The sequence below is a fragment of the Vicugna pacos genome, chromosome 23, assembly GCF_048564905.1.
Source record: "Vicugna pacos chromosome 23, VicPac4, whole genome shotgun sequence".
NCBI classification, from domain to species: Eukaryota; Metazoa; Chordata; class Mammalia; order Artiodactyla; family Camelidae; genus Vicugna; species Vicugna pacos.
In genome coordinates this window covers 38,461,433-38,476,145 of record NC_133009.1, presented here as the reverse complement: position 1 = coordinate 38,476,145, position 14,713 = coordinate 38,461,433, and the positions used below count along the sequence as shown (strand labels likewise).

Here is a 14,713-nt window from a genome sequence, read left to right as displayed (position 1 = left end):
TCGCTGGTGTTGGGTCAGAGGAACCTTTTAGGCCGTATCCAAATTTTCATGCTTCTGACTCACTTTTTTGGCCCTAGGTAAGGAGAGTAAGAAAGAGCGAACGTAAGGAATGCCAAAAGGAAAAGGATTTTTTCTTTCTTGGCCAAGCAAACAGCTACTCGATTAATCAACATGCCTGTCTCTTTTGAAAGGCTCTGCAGGGCTACAAAGTGTTTTCATTCCTTCCCAAGGCAGGAGGCTCGCAGAAGGAAGCTGCCCAGGTGCCAGGCCCGCCGGGCTCACCTTATCCCTATTGTCCAGCAGGGCAGAGACGCGAGGGCTGGAGGCCGAGCGGTGCACGGAGGGTCCTCTGTCCCGCAGGGCGTCCCGGGTGCTGGCCGCCTCGCTCAGCATGTTGTGGCTGCCCGTCTTCCTGAGTCCCAGTCTCCACGAGGAAGGAGACTCATCCCTGGGCACCTCAGGCTTGGGGAAGAGGCTGGAGAGCTGTGAGGGAGGAAGCAGAGAGGAAGAGCACAGCCCAGTCCTGGCAGCCCTCCCTCTGCCGGGCTAGCTGTGCCCATGAAGGGCGAGGAGAGCCAGTCTGTGGGGTCTGCCCACGCTCCCTCCCTCCCACCTGCAGACGCGGGATCTCTCGAGGCGCCCTTCCCCCTGAGCCCACCCTGCCTCACCTCGACGGGACTGCCCTGAGAAGCTGGGCCCCAGGTGCGCCCTGTGCAGCAGATGTTAACTCAGAACACTCTTCCTGGCTTGCCGTGTCCCTGGGACAGGCCCCCTCCCCGGGCCCCAACATACCCCCTATAAACAGTGGCAATGGGCTCTCGACTGCGCTAACCGGGGAGACTGGAGGACACCAGGTGGCCGGCGCACAGCACCTGCGAGGTCCGTGACAAGGCTGTGCAGCTGACTCAAGCTAACACTAACAGAAATACTAAAGGCCTTCCACGCAAATTCGAGTTGCTTATTTCAAGGACACGGTTTATCTGATCTATGCATTTCAGACTTCAGTGAGCAGCGAAATGACAAACAAAAAAAGTGGTACAAGTCATAGAGTTGCCGTTCTTTAAATTCTGCCAAGAGACCGTCTTTCAAAAACTGATTACCATTTCCAACACCATCATTTCATTAAAAAAAAATTAACATCAAAGAAGAAAGCTTTACGAGAGCTCATGCTGTCTTTAATCGTCTCACTTTGCTGTAAAGCACAGAAGTCACAGGTGGGGAGCACTTGGGGGCCCTGGTCTTTAGAACATCAGCCAACACCCTCTTCCTGGGATGGGGGGCCTGCAAGAAGGTTTGGTCCTTCTCCAAAACTAGGCCACCTTTGCCGCCTGGCACGATGAACGTGCAACGGAAACATGAAGTCACGCTTACACTTTCTCTTCTGATCCAGCACCTGAATGCACGTACTTGCGGACTCTTTCCCGCTGAGAGAACCAACCCTGTCCGCTCCTTATGAGCCACCCTAGTTCAGAGGGGAAGTGGCCTTCCCAGCAGTATTTCAGCAACGCGGAGTAAGTTTGAGCGTGTGCATATTCTTTCTATCTTGTATTTTTTCCCTTTAAGAAGCAGGAGACCCAGCCACAGCCCGAGGCAGTGCACGCGGCATGGCTGAGGCAGAGAGGCTGAGCCCCAGGCAGCCTCCTGGACCAGTCACGGGGCGCTCTGGGGATCGGCCCGCAGCCGGGCGAGCCTCCTCCTTCCCAAGAGGACTCCACAGTCCCATCTTCTCAACCCATGGGCTCTAGGAAGATCGGTAAGTTAATGCTACAAAACCACAGAGCTGCTCAACAGCTTCATTCCAAAGAACTCGCGCCCGTTCTCAACCTCAACGCTAAGTTTACCCTTTGTGCTGGAGGGTCACCACTCTCCCTGCACACTGACGAGAGGAGGAGGGACCATGAGTATTTCAGCAAGTTCTTTCAACCTCTGCTCTCTGCTCATCATAAACTATGAAGACTTGACTCATGGAAGTGAAACTTAAAACAGCCAAGTTAAAACAGGAGGGTAGTCATCAAACAACCACCGTCAGACGTCGGCCGTCCTCCCAGCCCAACCTGAGCCACACACGCACACCTGGACTTCACACGGGAAGAAAGCGGGCGACCAATGAGACATCACTGGTCCCACACAGCCGCTGCCCAAGCTACCCAAGCTGCTGCGGCCCAACTGGCCTGGGGACAGTCTCGGTGTCTTTTTCACCTATCGTGGGCAATGCTGTGGACATGCCCCCAAATCCATATACTGAAGCCCCAGTCCCCAGGGTGACTACACTTGGACAAGTGGTGTCTGAGAGCCAGGAAGAGGGCCCTCACCAGGCACTGAGATGGCCGGCACCTCGACCTTGGAATTCCCGGCCCCACTGCTGCTGTTTGAAGCCCCCAGGCTTGGTGCCTGTCATGCCGCCCGAGCCGGCCGAGACAGGCGTGCGGGCCTTCTCAGCACTGCGGTGGAGGGACACCCGGGGCGACCCCGGTCCTCACCCCCGTGCTCACCCTCCGAGCCGCAGAGGCGGAGAAGGCGCTCTGTGCTGATGCTGGCGTCTGCTCCGAGACACTGCTCCTGCTCTCAGAGCTGGGGTGGCTGATGATGGCGTCTGGCTTTCTGTCTGTTATTTACGGCGAGAGAAGCAACGAACACAAGTGTGAAAGTCTCATCCGTGTGTGTATGTAGCTTTCTGCTAACAGAAAAGATTTACTCGTTATCAAAATGGATTATTAGGGCCATGTACTGCTTGGATTCAAACTAAGATAAAACTCCTGGCAACTGCTGCCCCTTCCAAGAAAATAAACTCACTGGAACTTCTGCCTTGGTAGACTCCCCGCCAACTCCCACAGGTGTGACTGGCAGCTTCTCCACAGTGTACGTCACATGTAAAGCTCATCAGTAAGTCCAGGCTAAGGGACCGTTCCGTTTTGGGGGTTTGGGCAGGAAAGGCCAGAAGAAGTGTAAGACAGACCTTGCTTTTGGGGTAATTACAATCAAGAAAAGAGATGCGCAGTAATAATGGTAACAACATGAGATCAAGCACGTCAGGTGCTAAGCTGGCTGACGTGGATCAGCAAGTGCTCCTGGAGCTCAGAGCAGAGGCAGCCCCTCCGGGGTGGGGTGGGGGCAGTAAGGGAAGGTGCCACGGAAGAGGCAGGAAGACACACCCCAATTGGCAGGAGGGCGCAGGGCAGAGGAAGAGCCCAGGAAGCGGAACGCCCACAGCGTGGCCAGGAAGGTGGCAGGCCTGCTTTCCGCAACGAGTGCTCCTGGGGCCGCGACAGGAAAGAAGGCCAGAGAGCGTCACAGAGCTCACAGAGGACACCGAGTCCAGCCGTGGAACTGCGGTTGGCGAGCCCCCACGACATCAAAAAACCACCAGCCCCAGGCCTGCACCTCATGGCTGCTGGGGCCTTCAGCTCCTTGTCCTCAGAAACCGCACCCCAGAGCAACCCACTCATGATGTGAGGCTTTCAAGCCACAGCCTAGCTGTGTGACACTAGGCAGGTTACTTGGCATATCTGAACCTCTACCCTCCTACTGATAAATCCAGGATTTTAATTCTTGCCTTATGAGTTGCTGTGAAGATTAGAGATAAAATGTTTTCAAATTGCATAGCTCAATGTCTGGCCATATTAAGTTCCCTGAAAACAGCTTATTATCTTTAATGTTATATTATTTTTGTGGTTATTGTGAATATTTGAGTCAGTGTTTAAATACCATCTGATTATCTCTATCCTTAAGAAATCTGCCTCCCTGCCAAACGTGACAGACCGCTGGAGCGGTAACTCCCTCATGACGTGCCCTCTCCCCTGACTCTGGCCTCAGAGCTCGGACTCTCCACGGCCACAGGGATCCGGTGAGTGGGACACAGGCAGAGGCTCAGTAAGGGCTCGTGCACAGAGCCAGGCCTCCCTGGTCACTTCTGGGTCAGTGGGGGCTGGCCCAGCGGATGCCAAGTGACACGTGGCCCACGTGCCCCAATGTCCTGGCAGCCACCAGGAAGGAAGGCCGCCCCGCTGACTCCCTGACTCACGCAAACACGCGAGTGAGCCCAGCACTACCGCCAAAGGGCAGAGCAGCCACCCCGCAGAGCCATTCCTAAACTGCCAACCCATAAAACTGGGTGCACAGAAAGAGCGGTTTACTTGCTGCTGAGTTTCGGGATGGCTGGTCATGCAGCAATGGATAACAAGCACACCAAGTGTCTAAGTCAAATAAGTGAGAGGGAAGAAACAGAGTCCGAACCGAAGTGCTCACATGTAGCCCAAACTATTAACCCCCCACCACAACACCTATCTGAGAGACACACGGCCACTGTCACCTTACGGGGTGGCATCTGCGGACCTTCACGGGCTGCGGACCCTTCCACACGCTGCCCGGATTCACCGCGTGCCGGGCGCCGGCGGGACCTGAAGGCACGAGCGCACCCTGGCCGTGTGTGCGGAGCACCCGCCGAGCAGAAGGCCCTGCTCTCGGCACCGGCACCGACAGGATGGGCAGCACGACACCCGGCGCCCCAGTGACTCGCGGGTGGGGACACGGGAGGTGAGGCCAAAGCGGAAGCAGCACTGGCGCCCCTGGTCCAGGGTGCCCAGGGTCCAGCAGTGTCCCCAGGAGTCAGGAGTAAACCTTCAACAGCCAGAGTCAGTGAAGGGCCTACAGCCACCCTAGGCGGTGACTGGCAGCTCCCTAGGCTGGAGCGTCCCCTGCATCCCCCCCCCCAACTCCCCCGAACCTCCCTGACCTCTCCACCTGCCCGCCCCCTCCTAACCACAGTGCCCCAGACACTTCACCCCCTGGGACACCCTGTCCCAGCTTTAGCTCCCACAGTTGCACACTGCCCCCACTTCTCCAAGAGGCCCCAAGTCCCAGTCAGCATCTCAGACACGCCACTTGCCAGCTGTGGGACCTAATGCCCCTGAACTCTGGGGTCAGGTTCCCCTCTAAAGAGTGGTGACAATGATACACAACCTCAGAGTGTGGTTGTGAGGATTAAATAAAAGTGTCTAAGTGTGTTGCAAATGAAAAAGCACTACAGAAATGTAAAGTGTCATTACAAACCCAAACTAAACACAATCTCTCTTACAGTGAACACCCCTGGCTGCCTTAAATTTCTCACGTGACACACACTTTGCATGTACAGGCCTCCCCCGCCCCACCCCTAGACTCACTCAGCAGCACATTTAATGAACGTGAGCACTGCTGGGTGCCAGGTCCGGAGCTGAGACCTGGGCATGACACACCCGGGGCGCCCAGGCCAGGTGATGTGTGGTGCAGCAGAGAGGGTGCAGTTCTAGAGGGTGACACGGGAGCGGTCACAGGCGAGGGCAGTGGAGTGGGCCATGCCTCCTCCGCGACCCGCCTGGAAAAACCTATAGAAAGACGTCTTCAGTCAGGAGATCCTACAGCTTCTGACGGAAACCACGCAGTAAACATGTGGTGGCCAGAGATGGACTGTGAGACACACAGAAGTGCTCCAAGGCAGGAGAAGCCAGGGCCTGCTGGGGAGATGCAGCACGCGGCTTGGCGGCCACAGCACGGGGAGGCCGCAGGAGCTAGGTCACCAGACGTCAGCTGCAGGGCCTGGGGTTTTCTCTGCAGCAGAGACACGGTGAGGAGGGTGTCACAGAAGGTTTCTGGATGGGGCGCTGCACAGGCAGGGGTGCTGGGTGTTCTGGCTCACAGCAACGTGCAGCTGGGCTGCAGGGAACAAGGGACCCGAGACCTGGGTGCCCAGCACGAATGAACCCCTAAGCAGGCAGCCCTCCTCCTCCATGAACACCCTGGTGGCTACCTCAGTGCCCAAGCTCAGAGCAAGTCTAGACACCAGCTCCAGCAGCCCCCGAAGCCTAAGACACGTACAGTCGCAGTAAATAGCATGAACGTTGAAAAGATACACAGTTGTACGTTCTGGTAGGTACTACGTGGCACTTCCAGAGCAAGCTGTGTCCGCTAAGAACAGCCTCAGTGAAAAAAAGGTGGCCTCCTGGACTATAAACTTAGCTGGCACCCATCTTCTCTGTGGAACTGACGGTGTCTCACTTCCTCTAACAACATCACAGACTCCGAGGTGGAGACCCAGACAGAACCTGGCAATGCTCCCTGTACTGAGAGGAACCAGGTCCGTGAGGGCCGACCTCCTCAGGAGCTGAAGCCCCAAAAACAGAGCGCGCCAGACGTCCCCACACGAGCATCAGCTGGGGCAGGGCTCAAGGGAACCAGGCTCCGCAGACTGACCGTGCACTTCCCTCTGCCTCGGTCTCACCGACACGTCCCTCCTCGGCTCAGATCTGCTGAGAAAATGTGCCAGCCAAAGCGGGACACGTACCATAAATCTTTAGTTTATCAGCGACTCCCCGTTTCCCACAACAACCCTTGGTCGCAGGTGACCCTCTACTCGGTAACACCCAGCACCTCTCTCCCAGTGCTTGCCTGACTGCATGTCAGGACTAAGGGGCCAGTCTGCAGCCTGTGGGTCCGACCTCGCTCACCGCTGGGCTCCTGTCCTCCCTGTGACAGGCTCAGGAAGCCCAAAGGCTGTGCAGCATCGGACAGAGGCACAGAAGTAAACAAACACGTCACTCCCTCCCCTCAGGAGGAAGGAACTGAAGAAGCTTCACACAATGAAGAGGAGAAATAAAGACTCGGCAGTTCTGGGTAGGGAATCGGTTACACCTGAGAACCACAGGAAGCTCCTCACCGGCCGGGTAGGCGCACTTGACCAAAAGCCCACCTCGGCCGCTCAGCAGTCAGGCTCCTGGCACCTGTCCTCTCCGTCCCACCAGCCCGAGGCCAGGACGCTGGCTCCTCACCCAGGAGCTCCACGCACCTCAACCAGTGGCCACGTGGGAACTGGTAAACACATTCAGCACGGCTCACAGCTCTGACAGCCAGGTTTCCACTAGCAACTTGCTGCCGTGTCTTTGACGACTAAACTTAAACCTCTCTTTAGAGACTTCTGAGGCCTCTTGGACAAGCAGGGACCTCCTGCACTACGGAGGCCTTAGCTGCGAGCATCTCTGCCCCACCTGCCTCCCTCGGAGCTTCACTCCCACGCTCGGGGGACGGAGGGCCTGCGTCACCTGCCTTCTGACGAGCAGCGACCTCCCGCGCTCGGGGGACGGAGGGCCTGTGTCACCTGCCTTCTGACGAGCAGTGACCTCCCGCGCTCGGGGGATGGAGGGCCTGCGTCACCTGCCTTCTGACGAGCAGTGACCTCCCGCGCTCGGGGGACGGAGGGCCTGCGTCACCTGCCTTCTGACGAGCAGTGACCTCCCGCGCTCGGGGGACGGAGGGTCTCGGCATCACCCGCCTCCTTCTCAGTTTCTGACTCAGAAGCTTGGTCTTCACCCTCCTCCTCTGAGCTGGAGCTGCTGGACTCTTTGCCTTCTTCCTCCATTTCTCGAGACTTGGGGGTCTCCTCCTCATAGAGAATCTTCTCTTTGCTAAATGGAAGAAGACAGTCTGAGTGTCACTCAGGAAGGACAAGCCATTTCCCGAGGCCACTGGTACCGGGAATAAGAGCAAGTGTACACGCCTGCGTGGAGGCAGTGACACACACACCCACAAGTCCCTCTCCGAGTCCTAGGGTCACTGCAGACTAAGGTTTAATATTCGCCTTCAGTGTGACTTGAGGAGACCCAGCCTGTTCAGCACACAGGAAAAAGGAGGGCTACGAATCTCGATGGTGACAGACCAGGCAAATAGTTTTTAAAAGTCATTTAGTAAATGTTTACTGAGTGCCTGCCACATGCTGGGACCCATGGGATGGTGGTAAAAGCTCACAGAACTGATAGTTGGGGAAGCAGCTGGGACTAAACCCTTAAACCAGGAAAAAAGAAATGCACAGAGTCTCAACTAATTTCTAAATTCAAAACACACTCACTCATTCTCAGTGTCTCCCCCACATCAGCGCCACCTCCTCGCCCCTCACACATTCCCACACGTTTAGAGATCATCTGGGTAAAAGCAAACATGGAGTCTCTTTTCTGTCTAAACTCCCATTCTGTGTGTGTCTCACACAGCAGAGCTCACTTCTCAAGCCCGAGTATCTTACTTCTTAAAGAGGCCACTCTGCAGCGTGCTGTTCAGGTCTGACTCGATAAGCTTATTCCGTGTCTCCTTCTCACTGCGAAGCTGGAAATTGAGAAAAGAGAGAAAAGGGCAGATACTGACTACTACTCAGCAGTGATGAGAAAAAATGGTGCTGTTGTCCTGAAAAAGACTGGACCCACACCAAAAGGGGAGGGAAGGACTGGGGAAAAGGAAAACAATGAACTGGGTTTCCTTGGAAGATAATGGCAGAGAAAGATCCTCATTCAAGGCAGAAGAGAAGCGATTGTGTCAGAGCTTCAATGAAAACTGCCCATCAAACATCCATGCCCGTCTTCCAAACAGGCCCAGCCCCCGAAGGACGAAAAGCTGGAAGGAACTTTGAAATAATTCTTTATGATCCACATATCGAATTGAGTCAGCAGCAGCTCTATAGAAAAAACAGGCACCAAATGGGAAATAAGGTTTAGAAAAGAGCGTCTGGTGCTCAGACACACGTGCTCTGGACAAAACACATTTACACCCCGGGGCCCAAAGTCATGGACGGTAAACATCATTCCCAGCTGTGAGGCAATGTTACTCAGCGAACACACTACTCACACTGGAGAACCGAACCACGCCGGGGCAGCATGCACAGGAAATCTCCACTACGCCTGCGACTCCTACGTGAGTCCAAAAATCACCTCGGAGTAGAACATTCAAGGAAACAACAAAACCCACGTGCAGAACACAGGCTCACGCTGGGAAGGCTCACACCGAGCTGGGAGCCCTGCTCGGGGATCGAAGCGACCCGGGGACTTGCAGGTGGTGTGTGTGAGCTTTGTGCCTGCAGGGCCCCCGAGCCAGGCACAGTGCACAGCCCACCCGCCGCCCTGACACGACGCGGAACCCGGGAGGGTGACAGGGCTGATCGGCCCATTGCTCCACCACACAGCTCTCTCACTCGCTCGCATTTCCCGAAGCCTGGGTTCACGTGCCCTGAGCCACGGCCCATGCAAAGGAACGCACAGGAAAGCGTGTTTTTCTGTCCCACCCTGCTTACGCAGGAGGCTCTCATCCCACACGTGCCTGGTCCTCACCCTCCTCACCCAGACTACTCACCCCTCCTCTGCTAGAGTGAACTAGCGCCTCTTCACATGTGTGTGCTGCGTGGGTTTTCCCATCCGCAGCCTGTACACGGGCACCAGCGTCACACTAGGCAGAAGGGCGCGTGCAACCAAACCATCAAAGATTTAGAAGAGGTGCAGGAGGACTGAATTTTGGCATTTGATGAATCTGGAATAAGTATGACTCACTGGCCAAGTACCATCCGATGCCAAATGTGTTCTGTGGGGTTTTTGCTTTTTAAGAAATATATATATGTGTATACCTGAATCACTACACTGTACACTAAAAACTAATACTCTACTGTAAGTCAACTATTTTCAATTTTAAAAATGGGGGGGAGGGAAGAAATATATTCCTCCCTGTACTCAAATTTCTTTTGGTCAACGAGGACAAGAAAGGCCACGAGGCGCCCACCCCTGGGACCGCCCACTGGGGAACGCTCTGACTTGAGCACACCAGCCTCCCCTTCCCGACTCCAGGGGCACTGCCAGTTTGCTGCCTTTAACCTGAGCTGCCTGAGGCCGCGTGGCCATGAGGAGGCGGTGGCGGGACCTGACCACGGGGGTTTCTGGACCTTCTCCTCTGACCCCGAGGGGAGCAGCGCCGGTGCCAAGTCCATGTGCAGCAGCAGGGCCACCGCTGGTGTGGACGGCCAGCTGCCGCAGAAGCTGGACACGCACTGCCCCGGACTCACCACACTCTGCTTCTTCTGGAGTGTCTCCAGGTGTCCCACGAGACCCTCATCGGCCACGTCGAATGGCGTCTGGCCCTGGCAGAAAAAGAAGCCATGACCGATGGAAAGCAGCGGTCATGACCAGTGACGTTACCGGAGACAGTGCTCCCCGTGCGCCTCTCACTCTGAGGGCAGCTGCTTCCCCAGCAGCTCTGCCCTACAGCACGACGGTGCCTCCATCCACCACGGAGGACGCACCACAAGAAACAGCAAACCCCAGAGTTTCAGGCTTCGTTAAAGTGTGAAGGAAGTCACCACGTCATTTCTGTTTATTGCCTCACGGCAAATAGTCAACTGAAGTCCCTACCTGTTCCAAATGCTCTAAACTCTCACAGTAAACTCAACAAGCAACTCTTAGAAGCCGGAAAGGAGGTCTAGGGCGTGTGTGCACCGAAGATCAAGTCAGGGAGAGAGGGTTGTCTCTGGGGAACCTTGGCACAGTTAAGGACCCCAACCCGTCACCCGAGAATGAAGCCTGGGCTCCGGGGTGGTGCGGGGCTGACCAAACACCTACTAAGTAAAGAGCCATGTGTCCAGACTCCTACAGAATCAGCAGAGGCAGGGACAGGGGTTGCAGGACTTCCAAACTGCTTAAAATCAGGCTGAATAGCACTACTTTCAGCTGAACTCAAGGATCTTGTCATAACGATGCTTTTTAATGACTGGATGTGAACAGGGCTCAGCTACTGAAAGGCTTTCAGTTAAAACCAAACAAGGCGGAATCTCTCGTGTCTCACGGCAGGCAGTGGCCGGGGGCCTCCCCAGCGCTCATCTCTGCCAAGTGCAAACACCTTTTTCCCTGTTGGTTGTTTTAGGGACTTGACGTGAACAAAATCCGAAGGCCAGGCGAGCAGAGTTTCTCTTACGTGCAGAAAGTCTGTGTGACAGCCAGCAGGGCCGCAGCCACCAGTGGCCACTCCCCTGGTCTGCCGCCTGCTCAGGGACAGAGAGCCCTCCCGGGCCAGCCAGCTCACCAGCTTGTTCCTGGCGTCCATGTCACAGAGCGCCTCCGCCAGGATGGAACAGGCTTCCCTCACGCCCCAGTGCGCAGCAGCGTGGAGGGGCGTCCAGCCATCGAGGTCCTGAACATTGAGCTCGTAGCCAGCCTGGATCAGCAGTCTACGGAGGAACCACACAGACAGCGAGACTCTCTCTGCCACCGTCTCCTGCCAGATGAACTGTCGTCTGAACCACCGGCCCTGAGAGCACTTCTGTCCTTCGAGGCACAGCTCAGACTTCAGGTATCACACCGAGAATCAGTCACAGGCAAGTTGGACCACCTCTCCCGTGGCACACCCACATTACACACGCAGGGGCAGTGCTTGGAGGGGCATGTCCCTACGTCAGCCAAAGCCTGACCCGACCGTCCGACCCCGCGGCTCTCATACAAAGCATCTCCCAGCTGCCCCCGCAGGGAACGTAAGCACACGGCCCGGCGGGGAGCTTCACCCCCTAGCCTTCCGGGTGGTCTTCCTGCGACACCACGTGTCCATGCAGACCCTCTCCTCCAGCTGCAGGGGCTTCTTGCAGGCGACAAAGCTACAGTCTAACTGTGAGTGCAGTGGGGCAGCACCGGGCTGAGCCAGGTGACCTAGACCTGGGGCAGAGTGACTGCCACCCCAATGCAGGGGAGGCTACACCCAGCACACCCACTAGACACCCTGCACCGGGAGGAGCAGGGAGCAGCACAGGAGTCCGGCAACAGCCAGGCATGTGATGCCGCCGGCAGCCCCCGTGCTGGGGACGCCCACAAACAGGAAACACAGGAGCCACGTGCTGCAGGTGTGGGAGGAAGGGAAGGCAGCCGCCAGGGCGGGAGAGCCCAGCCACCTCCTCAGGGTGGCTGTCTGGACCCAGCTGGACACTGCACACTCAGGACCGGCCTTAATGCAACGGGTCCAGAGAGACCACAAGGGTCACAAGTCCACTGTGTCAAGTGTCCCCAGAGGAGCAGGGGTGTGATGATGAACCGCAGGGCTGGGGGCACGTGCAAGGTCCCCGTGGGCCAGTCCCCTCAGCTGTGCTACGTCACCCGTCGGCGAGCAGCAGGGCGGGAGTCGGGGGATGTGTCAGAGCCGGGAACAGCAGACCAGCACTCCACAGCTGAGAACCTACCTCACCCCTGCTTCCAACAGCCAGCTCCCCTCCCCCCGGCACCCCCCAGACCCCGTGCGGGCGGCACCTGAGGACTTCAGAGTAGCCCTTGGCAGCGGCCACATGGAGGGCGGTGGCTCCGGAGCGAGGCTGCCGCACATCCTCGATCTTCCCACGGTTGAGCCACTGGCGGGCGTCCTGCAGCATCTGCTGTTCCTCCTCCTTCCTCGACTGCTCCAGGTCCACCCCTGCGGAAACCGACAGCCGGCCAGCGTCAGGACAATGCCAGTGTCCCACCTCACAGTCTCCTGGAGTCAAACGTGTCACAGATGGAACCACCCACGGCAGTTCAGCCAGGGGCTGGGCACTCTTCACAGAGGAGAGCCGGCCTTACAGATGTCCTACCAGTCAAACCACTGGTTCACCACCACATGGCGGCAGGCCCGCCAAGGGCCACACTAACACTGCTCTCTACCGTAAGAACACAGACCTCAGGGATGCTGCCTTCATACTGCAGGATGTGTACAAAATCCTCTGAATGCTGCACTGTCCAGCCTCCTGAGGTGACAGGAACAGATGTGGCCGTCTCCACTTAATGGACGAGGAAACGACATAATGGCCCAGTGCCCCGCCCACGCAAGAGCGGCCACCAGAACTCTAGAATCCTCAGTCCCCGTCTGTCCCACTTTTCCCCTCACTACACTTTAAGACTGGTATCAGAAATCTTGGTTTCAGGTAAGACAGAGGTGATCAGTTCATGCCCTGAGCAGGGAAGGACGCTGGGTGAAGCTGTACAGCCCAGAGCCCCAGAGCGGCGCCATGCAGTTAAACTCCCAAGGGAATGCAGGTCTGCTTCCCTTGGAAACACTATGGACGAACTCCAAGGGACCCCTGCAGCCAACAGCTCTCCATCTGCGCCAGAGAGAAGGAGCTGAGTGGGCATTCCTACCACGCAGGGTAAGGAGTCTCCCGGCACTGGCCACCCGCCCAGGGAGCCCCACACTGGTTAGCGGGCTTCCTCGCAGCTTGGCCAGCTCCGGTCCAGCTCACATCTGGAATGAGAACCTGCGGACCACCTAAGGTCGATCTGTCTGACCTGGGAGACGGACGGGGTGAAGGAGTAGCTGATTCATTTCATTTCTTAATTTTCACAGCATCACTGAGACATGACCAGAGTATGACACCGTGTAAGTTACAGGTGCACAGCGTGCTGACCTGGCACACTTGACACCACCCGATGATTATCTTTGTGGAGACACTCAACACCCCCTCACAGAATCACCACTGCTTTTTTGTGGTGAGGACACTTAAGATCTCCTAGCAGCTCTCGAGTATATAGCACAGTATTGTTAACCACCGTCACTGTGCTGCACCTCAGACCCCTAGGACTTCTGTGTCTTATGACTGGAGGTCTGTTCCCTTGGCCAGCGTCTCCCCGGCTCCCCAGCCCTGCAAGCCAACATTCTGCGCTCTGCTTCTCTGAGTCCAGCTTTCCAGCTCCCACACACCAGCAGCACCACACATGTCGGTCTTCCTCTGTCTGGCTTACTGCACTAAGGACGGCGCCCTTGAGGCCCGTCCACGCAGTTGTGTGCGGCAGGGCTCCCTTCGCTCTCACGGCTGAGTCATGCCCCATCACATACAGTGTGCGTGTGTGTGTACACACCCCCTCACCTCTTTATCCACTCACGCATACACTGACACTCAGGTTGTTTCCATATCTCGACATTGTGAGTGGTGCTGCATTGAACGTGGGGGGGCAAATATATTTTGGAGTTAGTGTTTCCATCTCCTTTGGATAAATATGCAGAAGTGGAGCAGCGGAATCACGTGACAGTTCTATTTTTAATTATTTTACAACCCTCCATGCTGTTCTCCACAGCGGCTGCATCAATTTTCATTCCCACCAGCAGTGCACGAGGGTCCCTGTTCTCTGCATCCTCGCCAGCACTTGTCACCTCTCATCTTTCTGAAGACAGCCATTCTGACAGGGGTCAGGGAGTGCCTCGCTGTGGCTCTGATGTGCATTTTCCTGGTGACCAGTGAAGCTGAGTGTCTCTTCATGTGCCTGCTGGCCATTTCTTCTCCCCAGGGAGTCTTCTCGGCTCTCTTGCTCAAATGTTAATTGACCATATTTGTGAGGGCTTGTTCTGGGCTCTTCTTTCTGCCCCACGGGTCCACACATCCATTTTTATGCCAGTACCGCCCTGTTTTGATTACTATAGTTTATAGTCAGGAAGTGTGATGCCTCCAGCTTTGTCTTCTTTGGCTGTTAAGGGTTTTTTGTGATTCCATACAAATTTTAGGATTGTGTTTTCTTTCTGTGAAAAATGCCACTGGAATTTTGATAGAAACTGTATTGAATCTACAGATGATTTTGGGTAGTGAATGTGTTAACTACATCAATGCACCTAACCCATTAATCCAGGCTACCCTGCCATCTATTTGCACCTTCCTCAGTGTCTTTCATCAAAGTCTTGGAGTGCGCGGACCTTCTACCTCCTTGGTTAAGCGTGTCCCGAAGTGTTTACTGTGTTTGACGCTACTGTGAATGGGAATGTCTTATTTACTTTCTTTTCCAGACAGTCTGTCACTGTTGTGTAGAAACACAACCGATCTCTGTATTGACTTTGCATCCAACTTCACCACATTTGTTGATGAGTTCTGCAGTACTTCGTGGAGCCTTTAGGATTTGCTACACATGAGATCACATCATCTGCGAACAAAGATAATGCTGCT

At 55.8% G+C, this 14,713-nt stretch overlaps 1 protein-coding gene across 24 annotated transcripts in view; it reads right to left on the bottom strand.

Moving 5' to 3' along the window:
* The window catches only part of PPP1R12B (protein phosphatase 1 regulatory subunit 12B), a 140,334-nt gene that overhangs the window by 90,625 nt on the left and 34,996 nt on the right, over window positions 1–14,713 (bottom strand). For 22 of the 24 annotated variants that reach the window (XR_012063674.1, XR_012063673.1, XR_012063672.1 and 19 more), the window contains 7 exons: window positions 12,063–12,222; window positions 10,855–10,999; window positions 9,842–9,916; window positions 8,045–8,124; window positions 7,239–7,433; window positions 2,493–2,601; window positions 283–483 (listed from right to left, as the gene is read on the bottom strand). Coding sequence is in view for 16 of the 24 variants with exons in the window: in XM_072948852.1 (XP_072804953.1) it covers window positions 283–483; window positions 2,493–2,601; window positions 7,239–7,433; window positions 8,045–8,124; window positions 9,842–9,916; window positions 10,855–10,999; window positions 12,063–12,222 (965 nt within the window). In the remaining 8 variants the exon portion in view is untranslated. Of the gene's footprint in view, window positions 1–282; window positions 484–2,492; window positions 2,606–2,793; window positions 2,910–7,238; window positions 7,434–8,044; window positions 8,125–9,841; window positions 9,917–10,854; window positions 11,000–12,062; window positions 12,223–14,713 lie in introns of those variants that run through there. The other 2 variants (XM_072948867.1, XR_004188376.2) reach the window with 2 other exon arrangements.